Below are 23861 nucleotides of genomic sequence, written 5' to 3'. Positions count from 1 at the left end.
CTGACTGTGTCAGGAAGAGAGAACTAGAATTCAAACTCCACGAGGCATAAAATTATCAACATTTTTATAATCACCAAAACTGTCCTTTTTTCCTCTACATTACTGTTACCGAGAACAAAATGGTCATCAGATTTCTTCAATAATCTCAACAATAACTCATTTACTAGAAACAAACTCAGGGTATAAACACTCGGTCAAACTGGTTCGTAACTCATCTGCTGCACAGAATTAAACTGGATTCTCCTTAATCTGAAATACACGCGTGCATGCACAAACATACACACGTGTACATGGGCAGGATGAGATATGATTGCTCTTCAGGGCTGTGTCGAGTCGGTGAAGTTAAGGAAAACCCTGTGAATCAAAGATTCAAACTACAGGGGGTATAAGGGTAAAATGAGATGACATTCTCTCAACTTCTTGACAATGGTATCACAGTTGTGAGGAGGAGTCACTGGACCCGAAACGATTACTCCGATTTCTCTCCATAGATGTTGCTAGAGCTGTTGAGCCTTTCCTGCAATTTGTTTTTGTGATTTCCAGCATCTGTAATTTCCTTTGGTTTATATATACATTACAGTTGGCCACAGAATGACAGAGGGCTACTGTAGGAGCAAGTCTGTTAGACAAGTATTGTGATGGACTTAACAGCTGGACATTCAGAGTCTGATGGGATCAGAGATATTATCGCCTGGAACTTACAAAATTTATCAACAAGGTGCTTTATAATCACCCCTGGCTGGTCTCCTATCAATGTGAGATCAGTCAATATATTGCTACCCATGCCCTAACTCAGTGGTTAGCACTACTGCCTCACAGTACTAGGGTCCTGGGTTCGATTCCAGCCTCAGATGACTGACTGTGTGGAGTTTGCACATTCTCCCAGTGTCTGCATGGGTTTCCTCCAGGTGCTCCTGTTTCCTCCCACAGTCCAAAGACATGCAGGCCAGATGAATTGGCCATGGGAAATTGCCCATAGTGTTAGGTGCATTAGTGGCGAATAGATCTGAGTGGGTTACTTTTTGTAGGGTCGGTGTGGACTTGTTAGGCCCAAGGGCCTGTTTCTGCACTGCAGGGAATCTAATCTAATCTAAACTTGCACCAAGTCTCGTTTACTCATCACCCAGCGTGCCCGCTGCCTCTTTCGAAAGCTCTACACTAATTTAAAATTCACCAATCCCTCAGTGGTCTATCTCTGTTGATTTCTCCAGTCCTATTGACTTTCTATCCTCCCAGAGATCTCAGTGCTCATCCAACTCAGGCATGTCGAACAACCAACTTTAAAACCACTCCGTCAGCAGTTGTGCCTTCAAACGCCAAAGCCCGAAGCTATGGCATTCATCTCTCCTCTCAATCCTCCTTTAAGATACTCCTTAATCGTACCTGAAGTACTCCTGAAAAAATAAATTTTGCCAAAGCTTTGGAGCTTGCACTCATCAGGACAGTTTGCAAGAAATGCCAAAATGAAAGGAGAACACACTGGTACTGCACTGAGAGCCAGGAGGCTTCCACCCACTGAGTTCGGACTGGCCATCTGTGTAAAACACAAACCTGCAGCAATGAGGTTTCCTAATAAAGTAGTGCAAAGTTAGGGATTCGGAGGGGGTTTGTCAGGGTAGATGCTGAGAGGATGCACAGGGATATCCAGAACTGGCTCAGGGAGGGAACTGTTACAAATAAAAAGGTCTCCCATTAAAGATGGAAACTTCGTCTGAGGGCCATCAGTCTCTGTAATTCCCCATCTCCGAAGGGAAGTGGAGGCTGGGCCATGGAATACACTCAAGACAGAGGTAGACAGATTTTCAGGCTGGGAAAGAGTCAAGGGGAACAAACAGGAAAGCAAAGCTGAAACCATAATCTTATTGATTGGTGAAGCAAGCTCAGGGATTTACTGCTGCTCCTAATTCTTATGCAAGGTGGTGGCATTAAATTATAGATGCATTCTCTGCTCCAACTTTAATACATAATGACTTCAAACACATGTTCATAACTTTTTATTCAAAACCCATAATTATAGTAAAAACAAAGAGTTACATTTAAACCAACTGGTCACATTCTACTACAGCTTTGGTCTGAACAGGAAGCCTGGTCCTGTGTTTTTAGAGAGGGAAAGGGAAATGGGTGGAGAACAAAGGAAACACCAACGACAGGATAGACCAACACTTTAATGCTTTGTGAAATAATTCCACTCGCCTGTTCCTTCAATAAATTGAGATTCAAAGTCTGAATGATCATATTTAATACATGAAGTTGTTGGGATTTTATGAATGAACTTGCAGATCTGATAGTGACACTGTTAAAACTCAAAGCGAGCATGGTTTGGCAGGTTCACAAGAAATCAAAAGGTGTGACTATAAAATTGGACAAGTGTACATTTAGCACAGGCCTGAGGTCTGTTAGCCTCCTCGGGCATTCTGCCTACTTTAGTAAAGGCAGCAATGGAGTGGTTTAGAGGTCTGCTGTCTCAGTGTTGACAACGTCTCAACATAACTTTCTGACCATCATTCAAATACCTTCAATTGGAACAAGGCAGGTCAGCAGCTGTAGTGTTGCGACCTAGTATCATTATCACGAGACTATTGATTCATACGGGAGAAAGTGAGGACTGCAGATGCTGGAATAGCACAGCAGATCAGGCAGCATCCAAGGAGCAGGAGATTCGACGTTTCAGGCATAAGCCCTTCAGCAGGAACGACTGAATTAATGAATAGAACCAGGTAAAATTCTGGGCTCTGGGTTTGAATCCCACCATGGTAGATGGTGCAATCTGAATTCAGTGAATAAAAAATCTAGAAAGGAGTCTGATGATAACCATCAAACCATTGCCGATGTTATCAAGCCCCACCTGGATCACTAACATACTTTAGGGAAGGAAATCACTGTCCTTATCTAATCTGGCCGACATGGCTCCAGACCCACAGCAATGTGGTTGAATCTTGACTCTCCTCTGGGCAACTAGGGATGGGGAATACATGATGGCCCAGCCAACAACAATCCCATGAATTAATTTTAAAAATTAGGCAACCATTTGGGATTCAATGGCTATTAGATTTCTGGGTGAATAAACACCAAGCAAAAGAAACTGCAAGAGCACTCACCAGGGAGAGCAGTGATAGGACACTGGAAACCATGAAACATCAGGAACTTATCTCAACTCATCTTAACAAGGTGTTCAAACATTAACTACATCAACTTTGCAAACAACCAGCAACAAGAGTACTGGGCTAATGGTAAGATTCTTTGTAGTTAGCGAGTAGTGGCGTCATTTCCAATGGTGATGTCATTTCCTGTTCTTTTTGTCAGGGGGTGGTAAATGGGATCCAAGTAAATGTGTTTGTTGATAAGAGTTCCGTAAGGATCCCATTTACCACCCCCTGAGAAAAAAGAACACGAAATGACAACACCAACCCAAGGAAACCCAAACACAAATAGAAAGTGGACTATACTACCAGTGTTTTATCTGAAGGCTCACTGAAAATGTTACCTAGTATGGTGACACAACATCTGAAAACAAACTGTCCAGCTCAGTGAGCAAACCTACATCCAGATTCTTGGTAGTGTAGATGAGCAGAGGGATCTCAGTGTCCATGTACATAGATCCCTGAAAGCTGCCACCCAGGTTGATAGCATTGTTAAGATGGCATATGTTGTGTTAGCCTTTATTGGGAGAGGGATTGAGTTTCGCAGCCACAAGGTCATGCTGCAGCTGTACAAAACTCTGGTGCGGCAGCACTTGGAGTATTGTGTACAGTTCTGGTCACTATTATAGGAAGGATGTGGAAGCTTCGGAAAGGATTCAGAGGAGATTTACTAGGATGTTGCCTGGTATGGAGGGGAGGTCTTATGAGGAAAGGCTGAGGGACTTGAGGACGTTTTCATTAGAGAAGATGATTGAGAGGTGACTTATTTGAGACATACAAGATAATCAGAGGGTTAGATAGAGTGGACAGTGAAAGCCTTTTTCCTCGGATGGTGATGGCTAGCACGAGGGGCCATAGCTTTAAATTGAGGGGTGATAGATATAGGATAGATGTCAGAGGTAGTTTCTTCACTCAGAGTAGGAGGGGCGTGGAATGCCCTGCCTGCAACAGTTGCAGACTCGTCAACTTTACGGGAATTTAAATAGTCATTGGACAGACATATGGATGAAAATGGAATAGCATAGGATAGATGGGCTTCAGATTGGTTCCACAGATCAGCACAACATTGAGGGCTGAAGGGCCTGTACTGTGCTATAACGTTCTGTGTTCTAACATTATTAGCTGGCGATTTAAGAACAGAAACTTGGTGGTGTTTCCAATCATAGCTTGGGAATTTTAATGACATAATATTAGTAAAATGCCAAGAACTAAAACAGTCTGGCATGGCTTCCCTCCCATCACTGGTTTGGGTGTGTCTTCTTCCCACTTTAAATTATTTAACTTGCAAGTGGAGTGTGGAGTCAAGTGCAGAAAGTAAACTATTACAATATCACAATGTGTGGGTCGGTTGCTGGGTATTGATTCATGGGGAGGTCTGCACCCACACCATCACATTGGGAAATGGCTGAGTCCAGCCTGAGATACAGAATGTAAACAAACTGCAAGGGCTTCTCGGCTGGAACTCTAAATGGTCAGCAGCTCTTTATTAAGTGTCGAGTAATGAGAGAATCTGCGCTCGTGTTGTATTCTTCTGTCTGTCCATTTCAGCTCAGTGTGGGGAGACTGATGTAATCATTTAGAAGGTGACGAGGATCTACTCTTCCAATTTATGAAGGGCAAATCATTGTTAACATCTCCCTGTGGACCGTTGTAAATCCAGTACTTGGCTAATGTAGTCATGATTTGGAGATGCCAGTGTTGGACTGGGGTGTACCAAGTTAAAAATCACACAACACCAGGTCATAGTCGAACAGGTTTAATTGGAAGCACACTAGCTTTTGGAGAGACGCTCCTTCATCAGGTGATTGTGGAGGGCTCGATCGTAACACAGAATTTATATTAAAAATTTTGCAGTGTCTCTGTGTTACGATCGAGCCCCCCACAACCACCTGATGAACGAGCATCGCTCCGAAAGCTAGTGTGCTTCCAATTAAACCTGGTGGACTATAACCTGGTGTTGTGTGATTTTTAACTTGGCTAATGTAATTCACCAAAGTGATACTAACTTGGAAGAGGAAAGAGCTGACTCCAAACTTGACCAGCTTAGTTACAGACTGTACAAATGTAAGGTGTCAGGGACTGACCCCACCAACAGGTGGGGGAACTGTCGGAGGCGGCCCAGGGAAAGGCAGCTGGAGACCTCTTGATGACAATTGAACAGGAACCGGCCAATTATTCACAAAGGCAAGTGTTTAATTTTGGCAAATTGGGAGCATTTCCATCTGTTCCCCAAACCCACCCACTACCGCTGTAGAAAAATGACCTCTTTGCATTTAATGTTGCATAAAGTATAAAAACTAAAACATTGACAAACAAAACAGTTTTTAAAAAGTATTTTGTCCCAATGCAAGATAAATAATGCAATTTCATAACCTGCCAACATACAGACATTAACCAGTACCCACTGACAGACTGAAAATAGTGAAAAAACACTGCAGCAGAAAACAATAACAGGTCAAAAGCTAATAGCTGAAAAATACCAACCCCAGGAAACTTGGTTACAGATCACAGTGTCTTCATACATTCACTGCCTTTTCAAGAACAGGAATGAAAGCATTCTAAAGCCAATTGCCACCTATAGTACCCAGATACTCGATTATTGTAAATCCATTAGCAACATCTCTATAAAGTGCATGCAGCAGTGATTAAAGCTTTGGAAAGTCAGCTGTGCGAGGCAGCAGAGAATGCACTGAACAGTTAGAGTCAATATTGGTTTTCACAAAGCTCTCTCAGATACACAATGACATAAACAGAGCAAACAGTCAAGGACAAAACGACTTATAAACTAGACAACTCAGTCTGAGATGGAACCCAAATTGAGGCGGTTACTGATTAGGCTATCTGGAAAATGAAACCAAGTGTCTGTGAACCCCTGGCTGTTGTGGAATGTGGTGTGAATCCAGCCCAGGACCAGATAAACCAGAGGGGCCTCACCTGCCTTTCAGCCCCAAAGAAAGCTGGGTATTAAACGCCAGCCGGAGTGAAAAGGCAGCCGCATGCTAGCACAGAGCAGTGGGCGGGGCTGGGGCAGGGGAACAGATGTGTTTAGATCATGCTCCAAACCAAATTCCTCAACCAAGAAATAGAATCCGATAGGTCACATTGAAGAATAAGCCAGCAAACAGCTTGCATTGAGAACTTGGATAGGTTTCACATCCCCAGCCCGCAAAGCCACTAGTCAGCAGCACTGCTGCCTCACAGTACCAGGGTCCCAGGTTCGATTCCAGCCTTGGGCAACTGTCTGTATGGAGTTTGTACATTTCTCCCTTTGTCTGTGTGGGTTTCCTCCCACAGTCCAAAGATGTGCAGGTCAGGTGAATTGGCCATGTTAAACTGCCCATAGCGTTAGGTGCATTAATCAGAGGGAAATGGGTCTAGGTGGGTTACTCTTCAGAGGGTCGGTGTGGACTGATTGGGCCGAAGGGCCTGTTTCCACACTGTAGGGAATCTAATCTAGTAAAAAAATGACGATTGTAAGTCAGTTCTGGTGGGCTATCAGTAAAGCCCCAGTCCTCCCAGAACTGTTTACAGACTGGCAACAGGTACTTGCATATAATTTTAAGCCTTGTAGTTCACAGAGGAGGATTATGGAAAACTGCATTTTAAAATCTGCTATGTCAAGGTTAAGTGTTTAAAAACAAACTTCTACAATCTGCAGGATTCGAAAAAAGTTGGCAACACTGGGTATACTTGTATGTGACCGACATCAGAAGAGGTTCTGGTCCCCGATTATAACATGTGGGTGTCTGTGTGCGTGTATACAGAGGTTGGTGCAAACGTTACACAGACACAGTGCAGCCCATGTCCCGGGTGAAGGGTTACTGGGCTGGCTTCGGTGGATTCAGTGGTGCCAGATTTCTCATCTTGAAGTATGACACTAGCTGCTTAGGCACCTCTGCCAGGACAGTCTGGGCCAGGGCTTCCTTCGGAGCCTAGAAACAAAACAGGTAATAAGTAAAACCATGTGTTAACCTTTGTAGAGAAACACTGGTCTTTACAAGCGCCTATAGTCTCTCACAACAGTGACTAATCAAATTCCACAACCTTCCCATCATTGCATCAAGGACATGAATCATAAAAGTGACTCAAACAAAAGAAGGAATTATTTTCTATAACTGATACTCTTTATCCTTATCTGAAGAAGGATGCTCTGTATATGTAGGAGGGTTATCAGACTGACTTTTGAGATGCCTGGACTGACTGAGAATAGACTAAATTGGTTCGGATTATATTCACTGGAGGTTGGGAGAATGAAGGGGATCTCAGAAACCTATAAAATTGTAACAGGATTAGACAGAGTCAACGCAGGAAGGATGTTACCAATGACAGGGAACCTGTTTAAGGATACAATGTAAGACTGAGATGAGGAGAAATGCCTTTACCAAGAGTTGGAGATGCTGGTGTTGGACTGGAGTGGACAAAGTTAAAAATCACACAACACCAGGTTATAGTCCAACAGGTTTAATTGGAAGCACTAGCTTTCGGAGTGACGCTCCTTCATCAGGTGGTAGTGGAGGAATACTATGATAGTTTCACTTCTTTCATGCGTAAATCACAAAACCTTTTTTAAAATTTACATTCTCAGGTTAACTGTAACAATTGGTGTCAGCCAGATAAGATGTTGAAGGTGTTAGCCCCTAAGTGCTGTTGTCTGTGCCATAATGTTTAGACTGACTCTAATCTAAAAAATGAGGTAGCAGAGTCTTACATGGATTCATGAATCCACATGAAAGAAGTGAAACTAACATGGCCATTCTAACAGATGAGAGACTTAACAAACAATCAAGGTATTTTTCAATGTCTAATTTCAGTTACATCACACTGTAAACTTTTGCTATAAATTCTGTGCCTTACAATTGTGTCCTCCACAACTACCTGATGAAGGAGTGACGCTCCAAAAGCTAGTGCTTCCAATTAAACCTGTTGGACTATAACCTGTTGTGTGATTTTTAGCTTCACCAGAGAGTGGGGAGCCTGTGGAACTCTGTCACAGAAAACAGGCTGGGCCAAAACATTGAATGATTTCAACGAGGAGTTAGTATTGGTTCTTAGGACTAAAGGCGTCAGAGGGGGGATATGTGGAGAAAGTGGGAACATACTATTAACTTGGATGATCAGCTAGTGGAGCAGGCTCAAAGGGCTGAATGGCCTACTGCCATTTTCTATGTTTCTATGTAAACTAGCCAGAAATTGGAACCAACTGCCAACCAGAGTAGTTGGTGCAGGCTGTGATGATGTATTTTAGGGGAGGCTTGATGAAATTAGATTAGACTTACAGTGTGGAAACAGGCCCTTCGGCCCAACAAGTCCACACCGACCCGCCGAAGCGCAACCCACCCATACCCCTTACCTAACACTACGGGCAATTTAGCATGGCCAATTCACCTGACCCGCACATCTTTGGACCGTGGGAGGAAACCGGAGCACCCGGAGGAAACCCACGCAGACACGGGGAGAACGTGCAAACTCCACACAGTCAGTCGCCTGAGTCGGGAATTGAACCCGGGTCTTCAGGCGCTGTGAGGCAGCAGTGCTAACCACTGTGCCACCGTGCCGCCCACTCATCTTGGAAGGAGTAGGATTCCGGGGTTTGGGTGGGTGGGTGGAGCATGGGGTTGCTGTGGAACAGCAGCACCACCATACACCACATGGGCCGAATGGCCTGTTTCTACACTGAAGACTCAAAGTTGAGTCAGACCTCAGTCTACCCAACGTACAATGATTGGCAGACTCCGTGAAGGAAACAAGATTCAATACCTTGCTAAATGCAACAAGTGCTTTCAAACACAGCAGGCAATCTGTACGTAACAAACTCCCTCCAGCAGTAACAGCCAGATATTTGGATTCATTGATGTGAATAGGTGGACAAGGTCACTGGGCCAATAACCCCAGGGCAATTCCTCCGATCTTCCTTAGAATAGTGCTATGGAGTATTTTACCTTCACCTGATAAAGCAGCTGAGTATTAACTGTGAAATATGAAAAACTAAACACACAGGAGTCTTATTCGGTCAGTGCAGGAGAGGAGTTCTTCAGCTAAATCCATAACCCAGCTCTCTGAAGGTAGCCCTTTAAATTACCAGGTCTCTATTTCCAAGTGCTGCCAAAACGTGGGGAGGGTCTTTACCATTCTTCAGGCAGCGGGTTCCAGATCCACCCAGCTCCAGGTGAAACATTTACTCAACTCGCATGGATCTATCTTAAAGCCTCGTCCAAATCCTGAACAAAGGGTCAGCCTGTATCTTGTGTTCCAGTTTGAAATCACTACCCACTGTGGTGGGTGTTACACACCATAGCTCAGGCAGGTGGTTAGATTCGTGTGAAAGAGTTGCAGAGCGTTAGACAGAGCCCAGTTTAACTCTCAGTCTTTTCTACTTACGTTCTGAAACTGTCTGAAGGGGACAAACTGCACAATGTCTCGGACGACAGGCTCTCCGGCCAGCGACTTCAGGACACCATCATCACCATCAAGGAACTCCATGGCTTTGAAATCCGCGCTGCCAACACCAACTATAATGATGGACATCGGCAACTTTGAGGCTTCAACAATCGCATTCCGTGTCTGGTCCAAGTCAGTAATCTCCCCATCGGTGATAATCAGCAGAACGTAATATTGCTGAAAGGCCAGAATCAGAACCAAAACAGAGATGATGCAAATACCAAGATCCTCAGAACTTACTGCCCCCAACTCCACCGCCCCCTGCCATTTTCCCAATGAAGTTCTTTAAGAGAGATGAAGTAAGTTTCACAGGCACTCAACACACCACTCCTGTCTCCCAGCTGCTCTATCGAGCCATTTAACTGCAGAAGACCATGCCCATAGCCAGACAGGAACGTGGGGTGAAAAAAAAAATCACTGGATAGAGATGACTATGCTGGGGCTTATTTCCTGGAGCATCAGCAGCTGAGGAGTGACCTTATAGAGGTTTATAAAATAACAAAGGCATGGATAAAGTATTTTCCCCAGGGCAAGAGAGCCCAAAATCAGACACCATACGTTTAAGGTGCAAGGGGAAGAATTTAAAAGGAACTTCAGGGACAATTCTTTCACACAGAGGGTGGTGCATATATGGAATGAGTTACCAGAGGAAGTGGTGGAGGCTGATATGATTACAACATTTTAAAGGCATCTGGATGGATATATAAATAGGAAGGGTTTAGAGGGATATGGGCCAGGTGCTGGTAAATGGGACTAGATTAATTTAGGAATCTAGTCGGCATGGACAAGTAGGCTGAAAGGGTCTCTTTCCATGCTGGACAGCTCTGAGAAGATTGAACAGTCCTATCCCCACCCTCGCTAGCTACAGACCCCACAAACTGATAAGAACGTATCTGACCCCTGCTAGCTGTTACTCAGTATAGTGTGGAAAGGACTGTTCCATGAATCGAACCACAAAATCTCCCTTACTCAGGACTGACCGATCTATTGATCAACTGTGTGGTTTTCCTCCAGGTCCTCCAGTTTCCTCCCAGAATCCAAAGATGTGCAGGTCAGGTGAATTGCCCATAGTATTAGGTGCATTAGTCAGGGGTAAATATAGGGTGGGCGAAGGGGTCTGGGTGGGTTGCTCTTCAGAGGGTCGGTGTGGACTTGTTGGGCCGAAGGGCCTGTTTCCATACTGTAATTCGCCTAATCAAACATCTAAACTCACCACAGGTTTTTCAATATCACAAAGCCAGGACCCTTTCCCCATTCAGAAGAGGGAGGCTGAAGGAGCATGGGAACACCACCACCTCCAGGTCACATTCCAGCAGAACCGGAATCACCTGGAAGCTACACTGAATAAGGCAGCAGATTCCCAAAGGATATCGAGAACCAGTTCTTTAATATCAAGCCTGACAATGTTTTGTGACCAAGCTTTACTGGCACAAAAGTCATCACAAGATCCAAACTAGTTATGACACTCTCTCACAAAGCTCCGACAATGGGATTAAAAAATATCAAGATAATAAGCATATTGCTGCACAACACAGATATTGTCTACTGCCTTGGGAACCATTTAGCACTAGCTACCTGGTCCCACGTCCCCCCTATAGTGCAGTGACATTGCTGTGGGCACAGCCCAGTAAGAGCAGCAGAAAACACCAACTTCTTCACACCTACTCCTGCTGATCCCTGCAAATCTCCATCAAGTGTTACTGAAGGACAAATGTTGGCTTCGTCTGCAATGCTCATTTCCCATGAACAAATTAAAAATCCAACTCTCTTTTGAAAGTTTTTACTGAACCTTCTCTCAGCCCTGTGTTAGACAACGAACCTCATTTCTCCTATGGCTCTTTGGCCAACTACATGAAACATCTCTCTTCCAGTTACTGATCTTTTTATCAGCAAGTTGCTCTTAATTCACGGAATTTTTAAACACTGCGCTCCAAGCTCCCTGCCTGGGTACTCACCGCAGCCGTCCCTGCCTGAGTGGAAGCAGCAGCGAATCGCGACACGTGGGTTATAATGGGACAGAAGTTGGTCGGTCCATATAGCCTGACGTTGACAATAGCATTTCGATACGCATCAATAATCCCCTGTACTCCTGTTAGCACAAATTGGGGGCGTGGGGTGGACAGTTGGTCGGAGACAGGGGAAAGTGGAGCAGTGGGAGGGGCAGTAGGAATGGGAGAGAAAGAGAGACAAGGAGAGACAGACCAACAGAGGTGATGACAAGGGAGAGAGAGAAGTAGAGAGCACTATTACTCAGTCTTACATAGACTGCACAGATGGGAGATCAAACCAAATATTATGGCAAAAATTCTACTAAAGAACATGTCATCATTCTGTCCCCTTGGTGAATCACACCTTCATTCCCTGTTGAGATCTTGGGCAATTCATCATTTTTTCCCAATCAGGACTACAGCATCGATCCCCACACTGCCTGTTATACAGTGTCCCAGCGCCCCAGTGTACAACGCCCCAGCCTAAAACTAGGTCCTCTTACTGTGAAGGCCATGTCATTTTATCTTGTGCTTTTTAAGATTGTTGACTGAAATGGGCAAGAAATGTTTCAAAACTGGTGTCGTCAAGGATTGCTGCAGATTTTGACAAGTCACCTGACCCTCATGGCAAGCAATATTGAAACAGCTGCTGGAATGAGCAGCAATTACTGACAAACTGGAGACGAGGGGCTCCATATTCAGGGGGAGGTCTGGCTGGCAACACAACGTTTTTATTGGTCTATGGACTGGTAACTAGTTACTGAGGTGAAAGATCTTTTGCCTGCCAGTCTTGTGATCGGCTCTCAGGTAAATGAGCAACATAAAGAGAAATGATCAAATCTCAACCAACTCAGGAGCGGTTTCTCTTTTCCTCAGAATCAAAACCCACTTTAAATCTGAAGAAAGCCAGTTCCTTCAGCGGTTTCTGTACTTCCAAGTCTCTGACTTTTTAACTTATTAAGTCAGAGATCTTTTATAAATGAATAAACAACATGTGACTCTTGCAAAACAGTGGAATTATCCAAAAAAAAACCTTCAGCAAGAATCAACCCAATAGATCTTGTGAACAAACACTAGAGAATTATTTTGCATGTTTGTATTCTCCCATCCCAGTCTGTGCCAGTGTGCATAAGGGGATGTTAATAAGTTGATCAGTAATTTGTAGAGCTTGACCCAATGTTTGCAATAAATAGTAATTTTCAATAAAGCACAGAAATCTGATATGGGCTTTCCTTTAAGATTAGAAGTAAACTATGGGATTATGTGCTTTTTAAAATATACTACGTTTCTGGCAATATGGGGATTAACGAGGCTTGACTACCAGTGTGTCACTTCTGAGCGATGACACCACCTTCCTTCATCCTACATTAGTGGTGGTCAAATGGGGCTCTTATTTTGGCTTCTCAGGGTCAAGAGTTTCTGCCCTGAGTCTTCACCTGACTGAAGAGATTGACCAATGGAGCTGGCTTACCAAGGACAGCATCGAATATAACAGCACACAATAGGCCATTCGGCCCTCAGTGTTGCACTAACGTGTGATGCAGTATTTGTAGATTCCCTTCTCTATCAATTTGGAGGATGTGGTGAGGGTGTTACTGATGTTGGTGCACAGTCCATGTCTCTTAACAGTACATAGACAACAAAAACTCTATGTGGTAGGACTTTTGTTGACAACAAAGACCTCAAAGTCAAACCCTCGCTTCTGTAGTTTGTAGAAGCTGGAGTGATTGCAGCCGATTGGATGTTCTTGCCATTAACAGCGTTTGAGAGCAGTGGATGGGAAAGGCTCATTATATTCCAGAAGGGGGAATATTTGACTGGCCAGGTGTGGGCTAATAAATGTTGCCAAAAGAAATTTTAGGGACAGACTGAATTTCCTTACACAGAATTGATGAGATTGAAAGTGGATTTCTGAACGTGGTGCAAATCTTCTCCCCTTAGAATGAACCAGGTGATAAAAACATTGAGACACCTCAAGGAACAACAATAAGGAGAGGTCATTCAGCCTCTGAAACAGCCCTTCCATTAAAGGATGGCTGATCCATGACTGCATGGCAGCCTCCCACAGTCCTGAATACCATTAACTGACAAAACGCTACTCTGTTATCCTGGAAACTTAGGAGAGGCCACGTATATAGTCTCAAAAATATGAATACAATCCCATGTCAAGTCACTGGAACAAAACAGAAGCAACTGGACATTTCATTAGCACTATATCAAAACTCATTGGAAGGGAATTGTTAAAGCTCAGCTTCCAACGGCTAATCCCTTCAGTTTCAGAAGCCAAAGTGATACAGCTTTGTTTGATGGGAGGCAGACTGAGTGCTATTTGTAACATCAATAATATGTAAATCTCACAATAACCCTCAATGTGTACGAAGAGGGGAGGCTTCGAGAGTGAGGCAAGGCTTTCTACTGCACAGTTATTCAAACTCTAATGGCTTCGACTGGCTGTGATCAGATACACTGGAGGAGCAACTGAGAAAGGTTCAATGGTTTCCAATTGGCAGCAGAGCCACTGAGGAGCAGGGGATGGAGAAGGAATAGGAAATGCATCTCTCCAACTCATATCTTGGAATATTCTGAACACCAAATGTAATGCTGTCCCCTCCCAATCCTCAATTTGTTTCACATTTTCCAACATGAACTGCCCATCTCAATCCCAGAGTTAACAACCTTCACCAATCGGCCCTCAAAGCAGTGAGGGGGGAATGTGGGGCATGGTGTTGTGGGTGGAACACACAAGGATGGTACATACGTACTGTACAAGGTCAGGCCATTGGAAGACAAATTAAAATATAACTTGAGTATGTGAAAAATGCCAGGGACACTGCATTTTCATTTGTATTTTTGGTATGGCATTTCAGGTTACATAGGGGCATTCTGTGCTAGCTCAAAGCTCCATTTAAACAAATGCCTACATGGGTGACTTGTGATTTTACTGTACCCAGTATCACCACAACACGGAGGTGGCTATGGATGAAATGAAAGCCAAACCCAACAGACAAGCTTGCCAGAATTAAGCAGGAAGACACTGAACAAAAAGCACATTGCGCTACACTTGCCTTCCTTTCTACTCCATGACCTCAAACAGACAGATGGAGAAATCTCCTACCTTGACAATATGGGTTGGTGGCATTAAAATTCAAGGAAAACTCGTGGGAAACCTGCAGGAAGTAGGAAACAACAATTAGGTTTAAAATCTTCCTCACTGAAATTCTCTGACCAACCTATTGCCCACACCCCCAGGTTCACCCCTTCCCATTGGGTCAATGCCTTGTACCTACATTACTCAGTGATCAGTCTCACTCCTGGATCACAGGATAAGACAGGCTTGGAGCACATTGCCTGCATGTGTGATGGAGTCAAAACGTATGGTGCTGGCAAAGCACAGTCAGGCAGGCAGCATCCAAGGAGCAGGAGAGTCGACGTTTTGAGCATAAGCTCTTCATTAGGATGCATGATTGAAGCATTTAAGAGGCCAGTGGGTGATTATTTATATAGAAACAATGAGCAAGGGTTATGGTACAAAAGCAGGAGAAGGTCACGAAGTTGTAATATTCAGTTAAAGAGCTGGTGAAGACATGATAGGCTGAATGGCCTCCTTCTGGGATTGGGTAAGGTGACAACAGTCCAAACAGCAGATGGCCCTACACAGCTGACCCAGAGACCCATAACTGTTCAGCCTAAGGTGCCGGAGCTCCACTGGGGTGTGGCAGCTTCTCTGTTGGAAGCTCAAGGATATAATGTGGTGGTTAGCTTCAGATCGATAGCCCCAGTTCAGAAGGACATTCAGAGATACTGGGGATTGATGTTCTTCAACAGACAAGTTTTTGCATGTTGTGAACTTTTCAGAAATGGTGGTTAGACAGCGGCACGCTTTAGTTTAGTGCACCAAGTCAGGTTGCAGACTCAGGAGCAGTCAGTCAAGTAATAAAAGTGTTCATTTTGATACAGTTAGGTCACAGATATTCCATGTGGCATTCTCAACCTTAAAAACAAGATACAGACTCAATGGGCTGAGGGGCCTTTTCCATATGATTCTATGAAATGCAGCAGTAAATCTGCGTGGAGAATGTAGTAATGATATTTACATTGTAAATTCTTCCATGGTAAATGCATTTCAGTATCATAACTGAAAAATCATAAGCAGAAAGCAACATGGGGAAGGTTTGTAACAATGCAATGCATAAGACACAGCACCACCCCTGCAAACCCAGGGCTGTGCCTCTCCATTGCTCTTACCTTCCAATCGGGAGGAACTTGAGCCCCAAACCCAAATGCAGGAAACAGCTTATCTCTGTGGACACAGGGAGAGCAATGATGAGGCAGAACTCAATACACTCAGTGGGTTCTCATTTCATTAATCCACCAGCCAGCAGTGTCCTGAAAACAAGGAACTCACGTATCGTAATCCTGCACAACCTGGCCGACAGACCAGATGGCACTCAGGTACTCGTTGACTCCACTCGGGCTGATGTAATGTAGCGAGTCTGAGGAGCGGGGATCTCCGTTTGATCCAGTGAAGTCGACACCGACCTGAGAAAGGGGAAAGTTGTGGAATACATTCAGTGAAAAGATGCAACATCATAAACTGCACTCCCAGAAATACAAATTCTGAAGTCCATATGCACGTGCTGTTTGCAAATCTCCTGCTGTTAACACTCCGACATCCCACATTTAGAAGTTTCCAAAATAAACAGGTCATGCTGTAATGCCACTTTCCCACCTGTAGCACTGTTACAGTGTCTCAATTGTACAGCCTCCTGTACCCTCCATCAAACCAACGCTCTCTTCTTCCGTACTGTTTTGAAATTTAATGATGAATATTAAATCAAGTCAAGTCAAGTCAAGGAGTGACTAACTTGATGGAGTCATACTCTATGACTGAGGCTCTTTGGCCTACTACATCTATGCCAACTAACACACACCAAACCACACAGACTCCATTTACCTGCATTTGGTTCACAGCCTACCATGTTCTAGCAATGGAGATAATGGAGACTAAAATCGATCTGATCCACTCTGAAAACGACATCTGGCTCCACTTCACCTGATGCTGGCCCTTCTTTTCTCCTCACAGTTATCAACACCACAAGAGACTGACTTGTTCAAAACTGTCCCCCCCTCAGCTTGAACCTGTGCCATCTTGTGGTTGACCTTCCCACCGTGGGAGAAAGCGTCTGACTTTCCTGCCTCTCAATTTTGTGGATCTGTCAGGTTACCCTTCAGCCTCTGTCTTTCCAGTGAGAGAGTATCCAATCTCTCCTCAGTAACCAGGCAGCATCCTGGTAAACATTCCTCGCACACTCTCCAAAACCTTCATGCCCGCTGGCAGTGTAGCAACCAGAACCGCGCACAATTTTCCAAAAATAGCCTAACTAAAATTTTGTACAGCTGCAACATAACTTGCCAATTTTTATATTTGATGCCCCGGCCAATGAAAGCAAGGTTGCTGTATGCCTTCTTGACCACCTTATCCTCTATAAAGGAATAAGTTGATTAGGGATAGTCAACATGGTTTTGAGAATGGTTAGTCATGCCTCACAAACCTTACTGAGTTCTTTGAGAAGGTGATCAAATAGGTGGATGAGGGTAAAGTAGTTGATGTGGTGTATATTTCAGTAAGGTGTTTGAGAAGGCTCCTCACGGTAGGCTATTGCACAAAATACGGAGGCATGGATTGAGGATGATTTAGTGGTTTGGATCAGAACTTGGCTAACTGAAAGAAGACAGAGGGTGGTGGTTGATGGAAAATGTTCATCCTGGAGTTTAGTTACTAATGAAGTACTGCAAGGATCTGTTTTGGGTCCACTGTCGTTTGTCATTTTTATAAATGACCTCAATGAGGGCGTAGCAAGATGTGTTAGTAAATTTGCAGACGATACTAAGGTCAATGGAGTTGTGGATAACGACGAAGGATGTTGTAGATTACAGAGAGACATAGATAAGCTGCAGAGCTGGGCTGAGAGGTGGCAAATGGAGTTTAATGTGGAAAAGGATGAGGTGATTCACTTTGGAAGGAGTACCAACAGTAACGACTACTGGGTTAATATTCAGATTCTTGGTAGTGTAGATGAGCACAGAGATCTCGGTGTCCATGTACATAGATCCCTGAAAGTTGCCACCCAGATTAATAGGGTTGTCAAGAAGACATACAGTGTGTTAGCTTTTATTGGTAGAGGGATTGAGTTTCAGAGCCATGAGGTCATGCTGCAGCTGTACAAGAGTATTGCGTACGGTTCTGGTCACCGCATTATAGGAAGGATGTGGAAGTTTTGGAAAGGATTCAGAGGAGATTCACTAGGATGTTCCATGGTATGGAGGGAAGGTCTTATGAAGAAAGGCTGAGGGACATGAGGCTGTTTTCATTAGAGAGGAGGTGGTTGAGAGGTGACTTAATTGAGACATATAAAGATAATCAGAGGGTTAGGTAAAGTGGACAGAGAGTGTCTTTTTCTTCGGATAGTGATGGCTAGCACGAAGGGGCATAGCTTTAAATTGAGGGGTGACAGATACAAAGAGACGTCAGCGGTAGTTTCTTTACTCAGAGTAGTAAGGGCAAGGAACGCACTGCCTGCAACAGTGGTAGACTCACCAAGTTTAAGGGCATTTAAATGGTCATTGGATAGACATATGGATGAAAATAGAATAGCGTAGGTTCGATGAGCTTCAGATTGGTTCCACAGGTTGGCACAACATCAAGGGCCAAAGGGCCTGTATTGTGCTGTAATGTTCTATGTTCTTATCCATATGTGTTACCACTCTCAGGGATCTGTGGACCCATATGCCCAGATCCCCCTATATGTCAATGCTCCTCAGGGTTCTGCCATTTATTGTAATATTAACACTTATATGTGACCTTCTAAAACACATCACCTCACATTTGTCAGTATTAAACTGCATCTGCCAGAATCTGTAATTTATGTATATCCCACTGTATCCTTTGATAATCCTGCAGAATATCTGCAACTCTGCCAATTTTGGTGTCATCCACAAACTGACTAATCAGACCACCTATATTTTATTCCAGATCGTTTAAACATATTACAAACAATAGAGGTCCCAGCACTGACCCCTGCGGGACACCACTAGTTACTAAATTCTGGGAAGCACTTCTCCATCGCTACTTGGTCTTCTATGACTGAGCCAGTTCTGTATCCATCTAGCCAGCTCACCCCGGCTCCTAGGAGAGTCTACCTTCTGTAGCAGCCTGCCATGAGGTACCTTATCAAATGCCTGATAAAGTCTGTGTAGACAACATCCACTGCCTTTTCTGCAATCATTTTTGTCATCTCCTCAAAATACTCAAAGGGGTGATATATGACGTACCCTGCAGAAACCCATTCAAGCCCATTCATTTCCAAATCTGAATAAATCCTGTCTCTCAGTATCTTCTCCAACAGCTTTCCCACTGCTGATGTCAGGCTCACTGGCCTGTAATTCCCTGGATTATCTCGGTTTCCTTCTTAAACAAAGGAACATTGGCCATTCTCCAGTCCTCTGGAACCTCGCCTGAGGCCAAAGAGGATGTAAATATATTGGTTAAGTCCCAGCTGTTTCAACTTTTACCTCCCACAGTATTCTGGGAGATCCTTGTTTACCTTAATGCATTTCCAGACAACCAGCACTTCTTCCTTCATTATGAGTATTCATACACCTTTCCCGAACGTCAACATCCCTCTCTTAGGTGAATACCGATGTAAATTACTCTTTAAGGATCTCACCCATTTCCTCTGACTCCACACAACCTCCTTTCTTTATCCTCGAGTGGGCCTGCTCTTTCCCTAACTACCCTCTTGCTCCAACGTATGCATAAAATGCCGTGTGATTCTCCTTAACCACGCTGGCCAAAGACATTTCATTGCCCCTTTTAGCCCTCCTGATTCTCCTTTTGAGCTCCATTCTTCAATCGCTTTGTCTATTTTTTTGTTGTCTAGCCCTTTGGAGTACACTTCCTTTTTTTCTTATTAAGCTTATAATTTGTCCACTCATCCAAGGTGCCCAATTCCTGCCATTCCTGTCCTTCATTTTCACAGTGCCCATCCTGCACTCTAACCAACTGGTCCTTAAAAGACTCCCACATGTCAGGTATGTATTGACCCTCAAACAGCTGCTCCCAATCCACATTCTCACTGGAACTTTGATTACCTAGCCAAGCTCATTTCCCAGCCCCAAATCCGGTGTGGCCCACTCATTCAACTACCCACATACTGCTTCAAACAACCTTCCAGGACTCACCAAATTGGTCCCTGTTCAAACCCTAAGCATTAAGTGAACCCCAGTCAACACAGTGGAAGTTAGAATCACCCACCTCAACAACCCTGTTATTTTCACATCTTTTCAGAATCTGTCTACATACCTCTTCCTCTATCACCCACTAGCAGCTCGGGGCTCTGCAGTACAATCCCAGCATTGTGACTGCACCCTTCCTATTCCTGAGCTCTACCCATAATGCCTTGCTGCAAGTACCCCCAAGGGTGCCCTCCCTCTACACAGCTGTGATTTGCTCCCTGACTAGTACTGTAACTCCCTCACTACTTCTGCTTCCTCTTCTGTTTCTTCTAAAACATCAATATCCCACAACACTTAGCCGCCAACCCTGTCCCCCTTTCAGCCATGTCTCCGTGATAGCAACACCATCATAATTGTAGAATACTGAAAGAGATTGATTCCCTCAGTAGGGATGTCCACACAATACATGAGCCATCTTTCGTTCCAGATGCTGTTAGACCGACTGGCCAAAACCCACAACATTCCTGACCCTCACTTCATTCTGTTAAAGGAAGAAAAGCAACACTTTCCAAATCAAACACTGCACACAAAAAAATCCTGACCTTTTGTATCAGCCTCACTCAAACCAGAGAGACCGAATTATCTTCTTAAATATAAATGCCCACACCCTTGAACAAAGTAATGTTAATATTAATTGTCTGTGTATAGTTCCTGAGGTGGGAGCTATAGACTGAGAGAGGTTTGTGAGGTCACTTTAGAGGTAAGCTAATGACCAGTGTCAGCCTATTCTCCAACTGATCCAGGTCAGAGAGATTAATCACTGATCAGTGCATGTACAGGGAGGTGGGACTGAAACTAGGGGGTAAAATAAACTATTGTGGACAGAATTTCAAACAGAGATTTCCGATGCAATTGTTGTTTCCTACTGCCTTCAGGTTTTCCTTGAGTTTCCAGCCCAACAACCCATGCTGCCAAAGTACAGGTCATTTTGCTATAAGGTCCATTTCATTAATGCCAATTTGCTATAACACAATTGACAAATCGGGGACACTGCTTCTAAAGTGTAAACCTTTAAAGTCTGTATTGCTTATAATGCGGTTCTGGTCCTATTAGTTTAAATAGTGCTGCTATTTTGTGATTTTCTTATAACACAGGATTGCATGAAAACGGAACTCCCGCGTTATAGCGGAGCCAACTGTAGGTAATTGGTACAGGACTGGAGTCCCATACAAACCTAACCTGCCGAAGGATGGGCAGTTTTCCTTCACTTTAAGGTATCAGTGAACCAGGTGTACTCTGCTATCTTCATGGTCACTTTCACTTCATGGTCCCTTTGTTTGTGGGCTTTGTCGAACTGTATCAACCTTCTGAAACGACCAGGTTGGGAATTGAACTCTTACTCTCTGGTTTACTGAGGAGATGCACTTTCATGGATTTTAGTTTCTGACCTGTACACATTAGAATAGGAAGTTCTCCAGTATCAACCACTGTACAAAACTATCAATTTCAGCCTCCAGTTCAGTACATGGCCTGTAAGATATTACGTCACAACTACAGACAGAGATTAGGAATAGCCCACTCTCTAAACCACTACCTTACTGCATTCAAACTCACTCAAATACCATTGAAATTTACTTACTGTGAAATTAATCTGACATCCACCCATAACGTAATCCAGGAAGGAGTATTCAGTTTCCAGCTGTTAAATAAAACAAGGTGGAATTAGTACCACTTGTGGTTGCTGGTCTCTGAAAATGTGGGCAGAGACAGAATCTATTCCCTGTGCAGTGAACTCCAGGACAGGGGACAGAATTGCAAACGTAGTGTTTGGTTGTTCAGGGATGGAATCAGGAGGCACCTTTTCATATGTAAACCAAAAAAAAATGTAGAGGTACTGAGAGCCAATTAAAAGCTACAAGTGAAGATATCAGATTTTTATTAGAGCAGAGAATCAAGGTGTGGAAACAGAATCGACCTAGTGATTAACCATTATCTAACTTAACAGCAGAGCAGGCCAGAGGGGCTGAATGGTCTCCTGCTGGAGCTGTGGAGGGGCTGAATGGTCTCCTGCTGGAGCTGTGCCAGTGCAGCTAATGCTGAAGGCCGTTAACATTTTATAATGGGATCAGGGAGCAGCATGGTTCTAACAATGAGTAGATTCTTCCACAAATTTAGACACTTCCTGGGAAGTTTATTTCAGGATTTACATACCTTGCAAGATCGAACCCGAATAATGCCAGAGTTCTTGTAGCTCTTCTTCTTCTTTTTCTTCTCTGGGTTAATGCATTCAAACTCAATCTTCAGGGGAAAACACACCAATCAGAAAATGGCACTTTGTATAATCACACATTTCAATTCTTCACTCCAGACCTAGACTCCATTCCCATCACCCATCTTCCTTCAGCTAGATACAGTAACACGTTTTCCATCTAATCTGCCGACCATCTCTAGACCCCAATGGCTTCACCTCTCTCTGGTATTGATGACCTTTTCCACAATGGCTGTCATTTTCCTACTACAAGAAGAATGTTGTGAAACTTGAAAAGGTTGAGAAAAGATTTAAAAGGATGTTGCCAGGGTTGGAGGGCTTGAGCTATAGGGAGAGGCTGAATAGGCTGAGGCTACTTTCCCCAGAGGGTTGGAGGCGGAGGGGTGACCTTATAGGAGGTTTACAAAATTATGAGGGGCATGGATAGGGTAAATAGACAAGCTAATTTCCCCAAGGTAGGGTGAGTTCAAAACTAGAGGGTTTAGGGTGAGGGGGGAAAGATTTGTAAGGGATCTAAAGGGCAACTTTTTCATGCAGAGGGTGGTGTGTGTATGGAATGAGCTTACAACATTTAAAAAAGCATCTGGATGGGAGGTTTATGACTAGGAAAGGTTTAAGAGCGATGTGGGCCGAGTGCTGGCAAATGGGACCAGATTAATTTAGGATATCTGGTCAGCATGAATGAGTTAGGCTGAAAGATCTGTTTCTGTGTGACATGGAATGACTCTTATCAACTCTTTGTCAGGGACCAGACCGGCGGATCTCCTACCTTCTCTTCCAACTACAATCCGCAGGCTTTGAAAGCCCTAGCTTGACACCAGCTGCTTCTTTAATGGGCGGAATATTCTATTTTGGTTACAAAGCTCTCTTGAAAGCCTGAAACCAGCATCATCCCCAAATCTGCATAGTTTCTGTTTTCCTGTTTGTTTATCTCCACTGTCTCCTCTTGGACTGAGATCAAGTCCTCACCAGAAAACCCTGTGCTCAAGTGAGCAGTTCTTCTTTCTGCGGAGCTGTACCCACTGTGACTAACCTGACCTCCCCCTAAAAAGGCGCAGAGGAAGTGGGGAAGGAGGGAAAGAGGAAGTGAGGGAGGAAGAAAGCACCTGAAAGAGAACGAAGAGTGTGGGAAGGTGCAAACAAAACCAGAAGTTTACAGGACGGACAAGCCAAATTTGCAAAAACAGAAAACAACACCGCAGCACAACACAGGGTCTGTGAAGAAGGGGGGGTTCTAAATAAAAAAGCATATGTCACCTAACGTAAAGGTTTGAGAGAGAAATTAAGAAGGTTCTCACCGGATTCCCCATTTCCACTTCCTGTAGCTTAGAGAAGTTAGTTTCAAAAAGGCCTATCAGATCATGAGAGCCATCACCATCATAGTCAGAGCAGGTCACCTACAGGGAAAAGGGGACAGCCAAGATGGAGAGTTAGACAGGGCCTCACCACTTGGTCCTTTGCTTCCAACAGTTTCTGAGCAGGAGCCGTGCACTCCCCTATCAAATCGGAGCCTGTGCTTTCATCCTTATCGTAAATAGCCACCTAACATCAAACAAACACAAAGTGCAGCGTGAATATGTTTGGGGGAACGAGGGTCACAGAGATGAAGATGGCCTCCCTTTCAAAAAGGGAAACGGCAGCTTCATGATTCACCTCACCAGGATGCACTCCCAGCCCAGCGGAGGGGAGACGTGGGGCACCTGAGATCCACAGCCTTCAGTCATCAATCACTTGGTGCACCAAGACTGGTGAAAAGCTATTTAACTGCGCAAGCATCACAGCCGAACACTT

At 44.1% G+C, this 23861-nt stretch overlaps 1 protein-coding gene across 3 annotated transcripts in view; it reads right to left on the bottom strand.

The window, feature by feature from the left end:
- Window positions 1-4948: 4948 nt before the first annotated feature.
- LOC132823029 (copine-1-like) overlaps window positions 4949-23861 on the bottom strand; it is a 95223-nt gene continuing 76310 nt past the window's right edge. For 2 of the 3 annotated variants that reach the window (XM_060836566.1, XM_060836567.1), the window contains exons 8-16: window positions 23369-23467; window positions 22013-22099; window positions 21441-21500; window positions 15972-16105; window positions 15812-15866; window positions 14682-14733; window positions 11534-11667; window positions 9519-9755; window positions 4950-7072 (exon numbers count right to left, since the gene is read on the bottom strand). In XM_060836566.1, the coding sequence (XP_060692549.1) occupies window positions 6959-7072; window positions 9519-9755; window positions 11534-11667; window positions 14682-14733; window positions 15812-15866; window positions 15972-16105; window positions 21441-21500; window positions 22013-22099; window positions 23369-23467 (972 nt within the window). In that variant the 3' untranslated portion in view covers window positions 4950-6958. Of the gene's footprint in view, window positions 7073-9518; window positions 9756-11533; window positions 11668-14681; window positions 14734-15811; window positions 15867-15971; window positions 16106-21440; window positions 21501-22012; window positions 22100-23368; window positions 23468-23516; window positions 23613-23861 lie in introns of all 3 variants that reach the window. The other variant, XM_060836568.1, reaches the window with a different exon arrangement.

Source organism: Hemiscyllium ocellatum, chromosome 15 (assembly GCF_020745735.1).
Source record: "Hemiscyllium ocellatum isolate sHemOce1 chromosome 15, sHemOce1.pat.X.cur, whole genome shotgun sequence".
Lineage (NCBI taxonomy): Eukaryota > Metazoa > Chordata > Chondrichthyes > Orectolobiformes > Hemiscylliidae > Hemiscyllium > Hemiscyllium ocellatum.
This window is presented reverse-complemented; position numbering and strand designations above follow the sequence as displayed.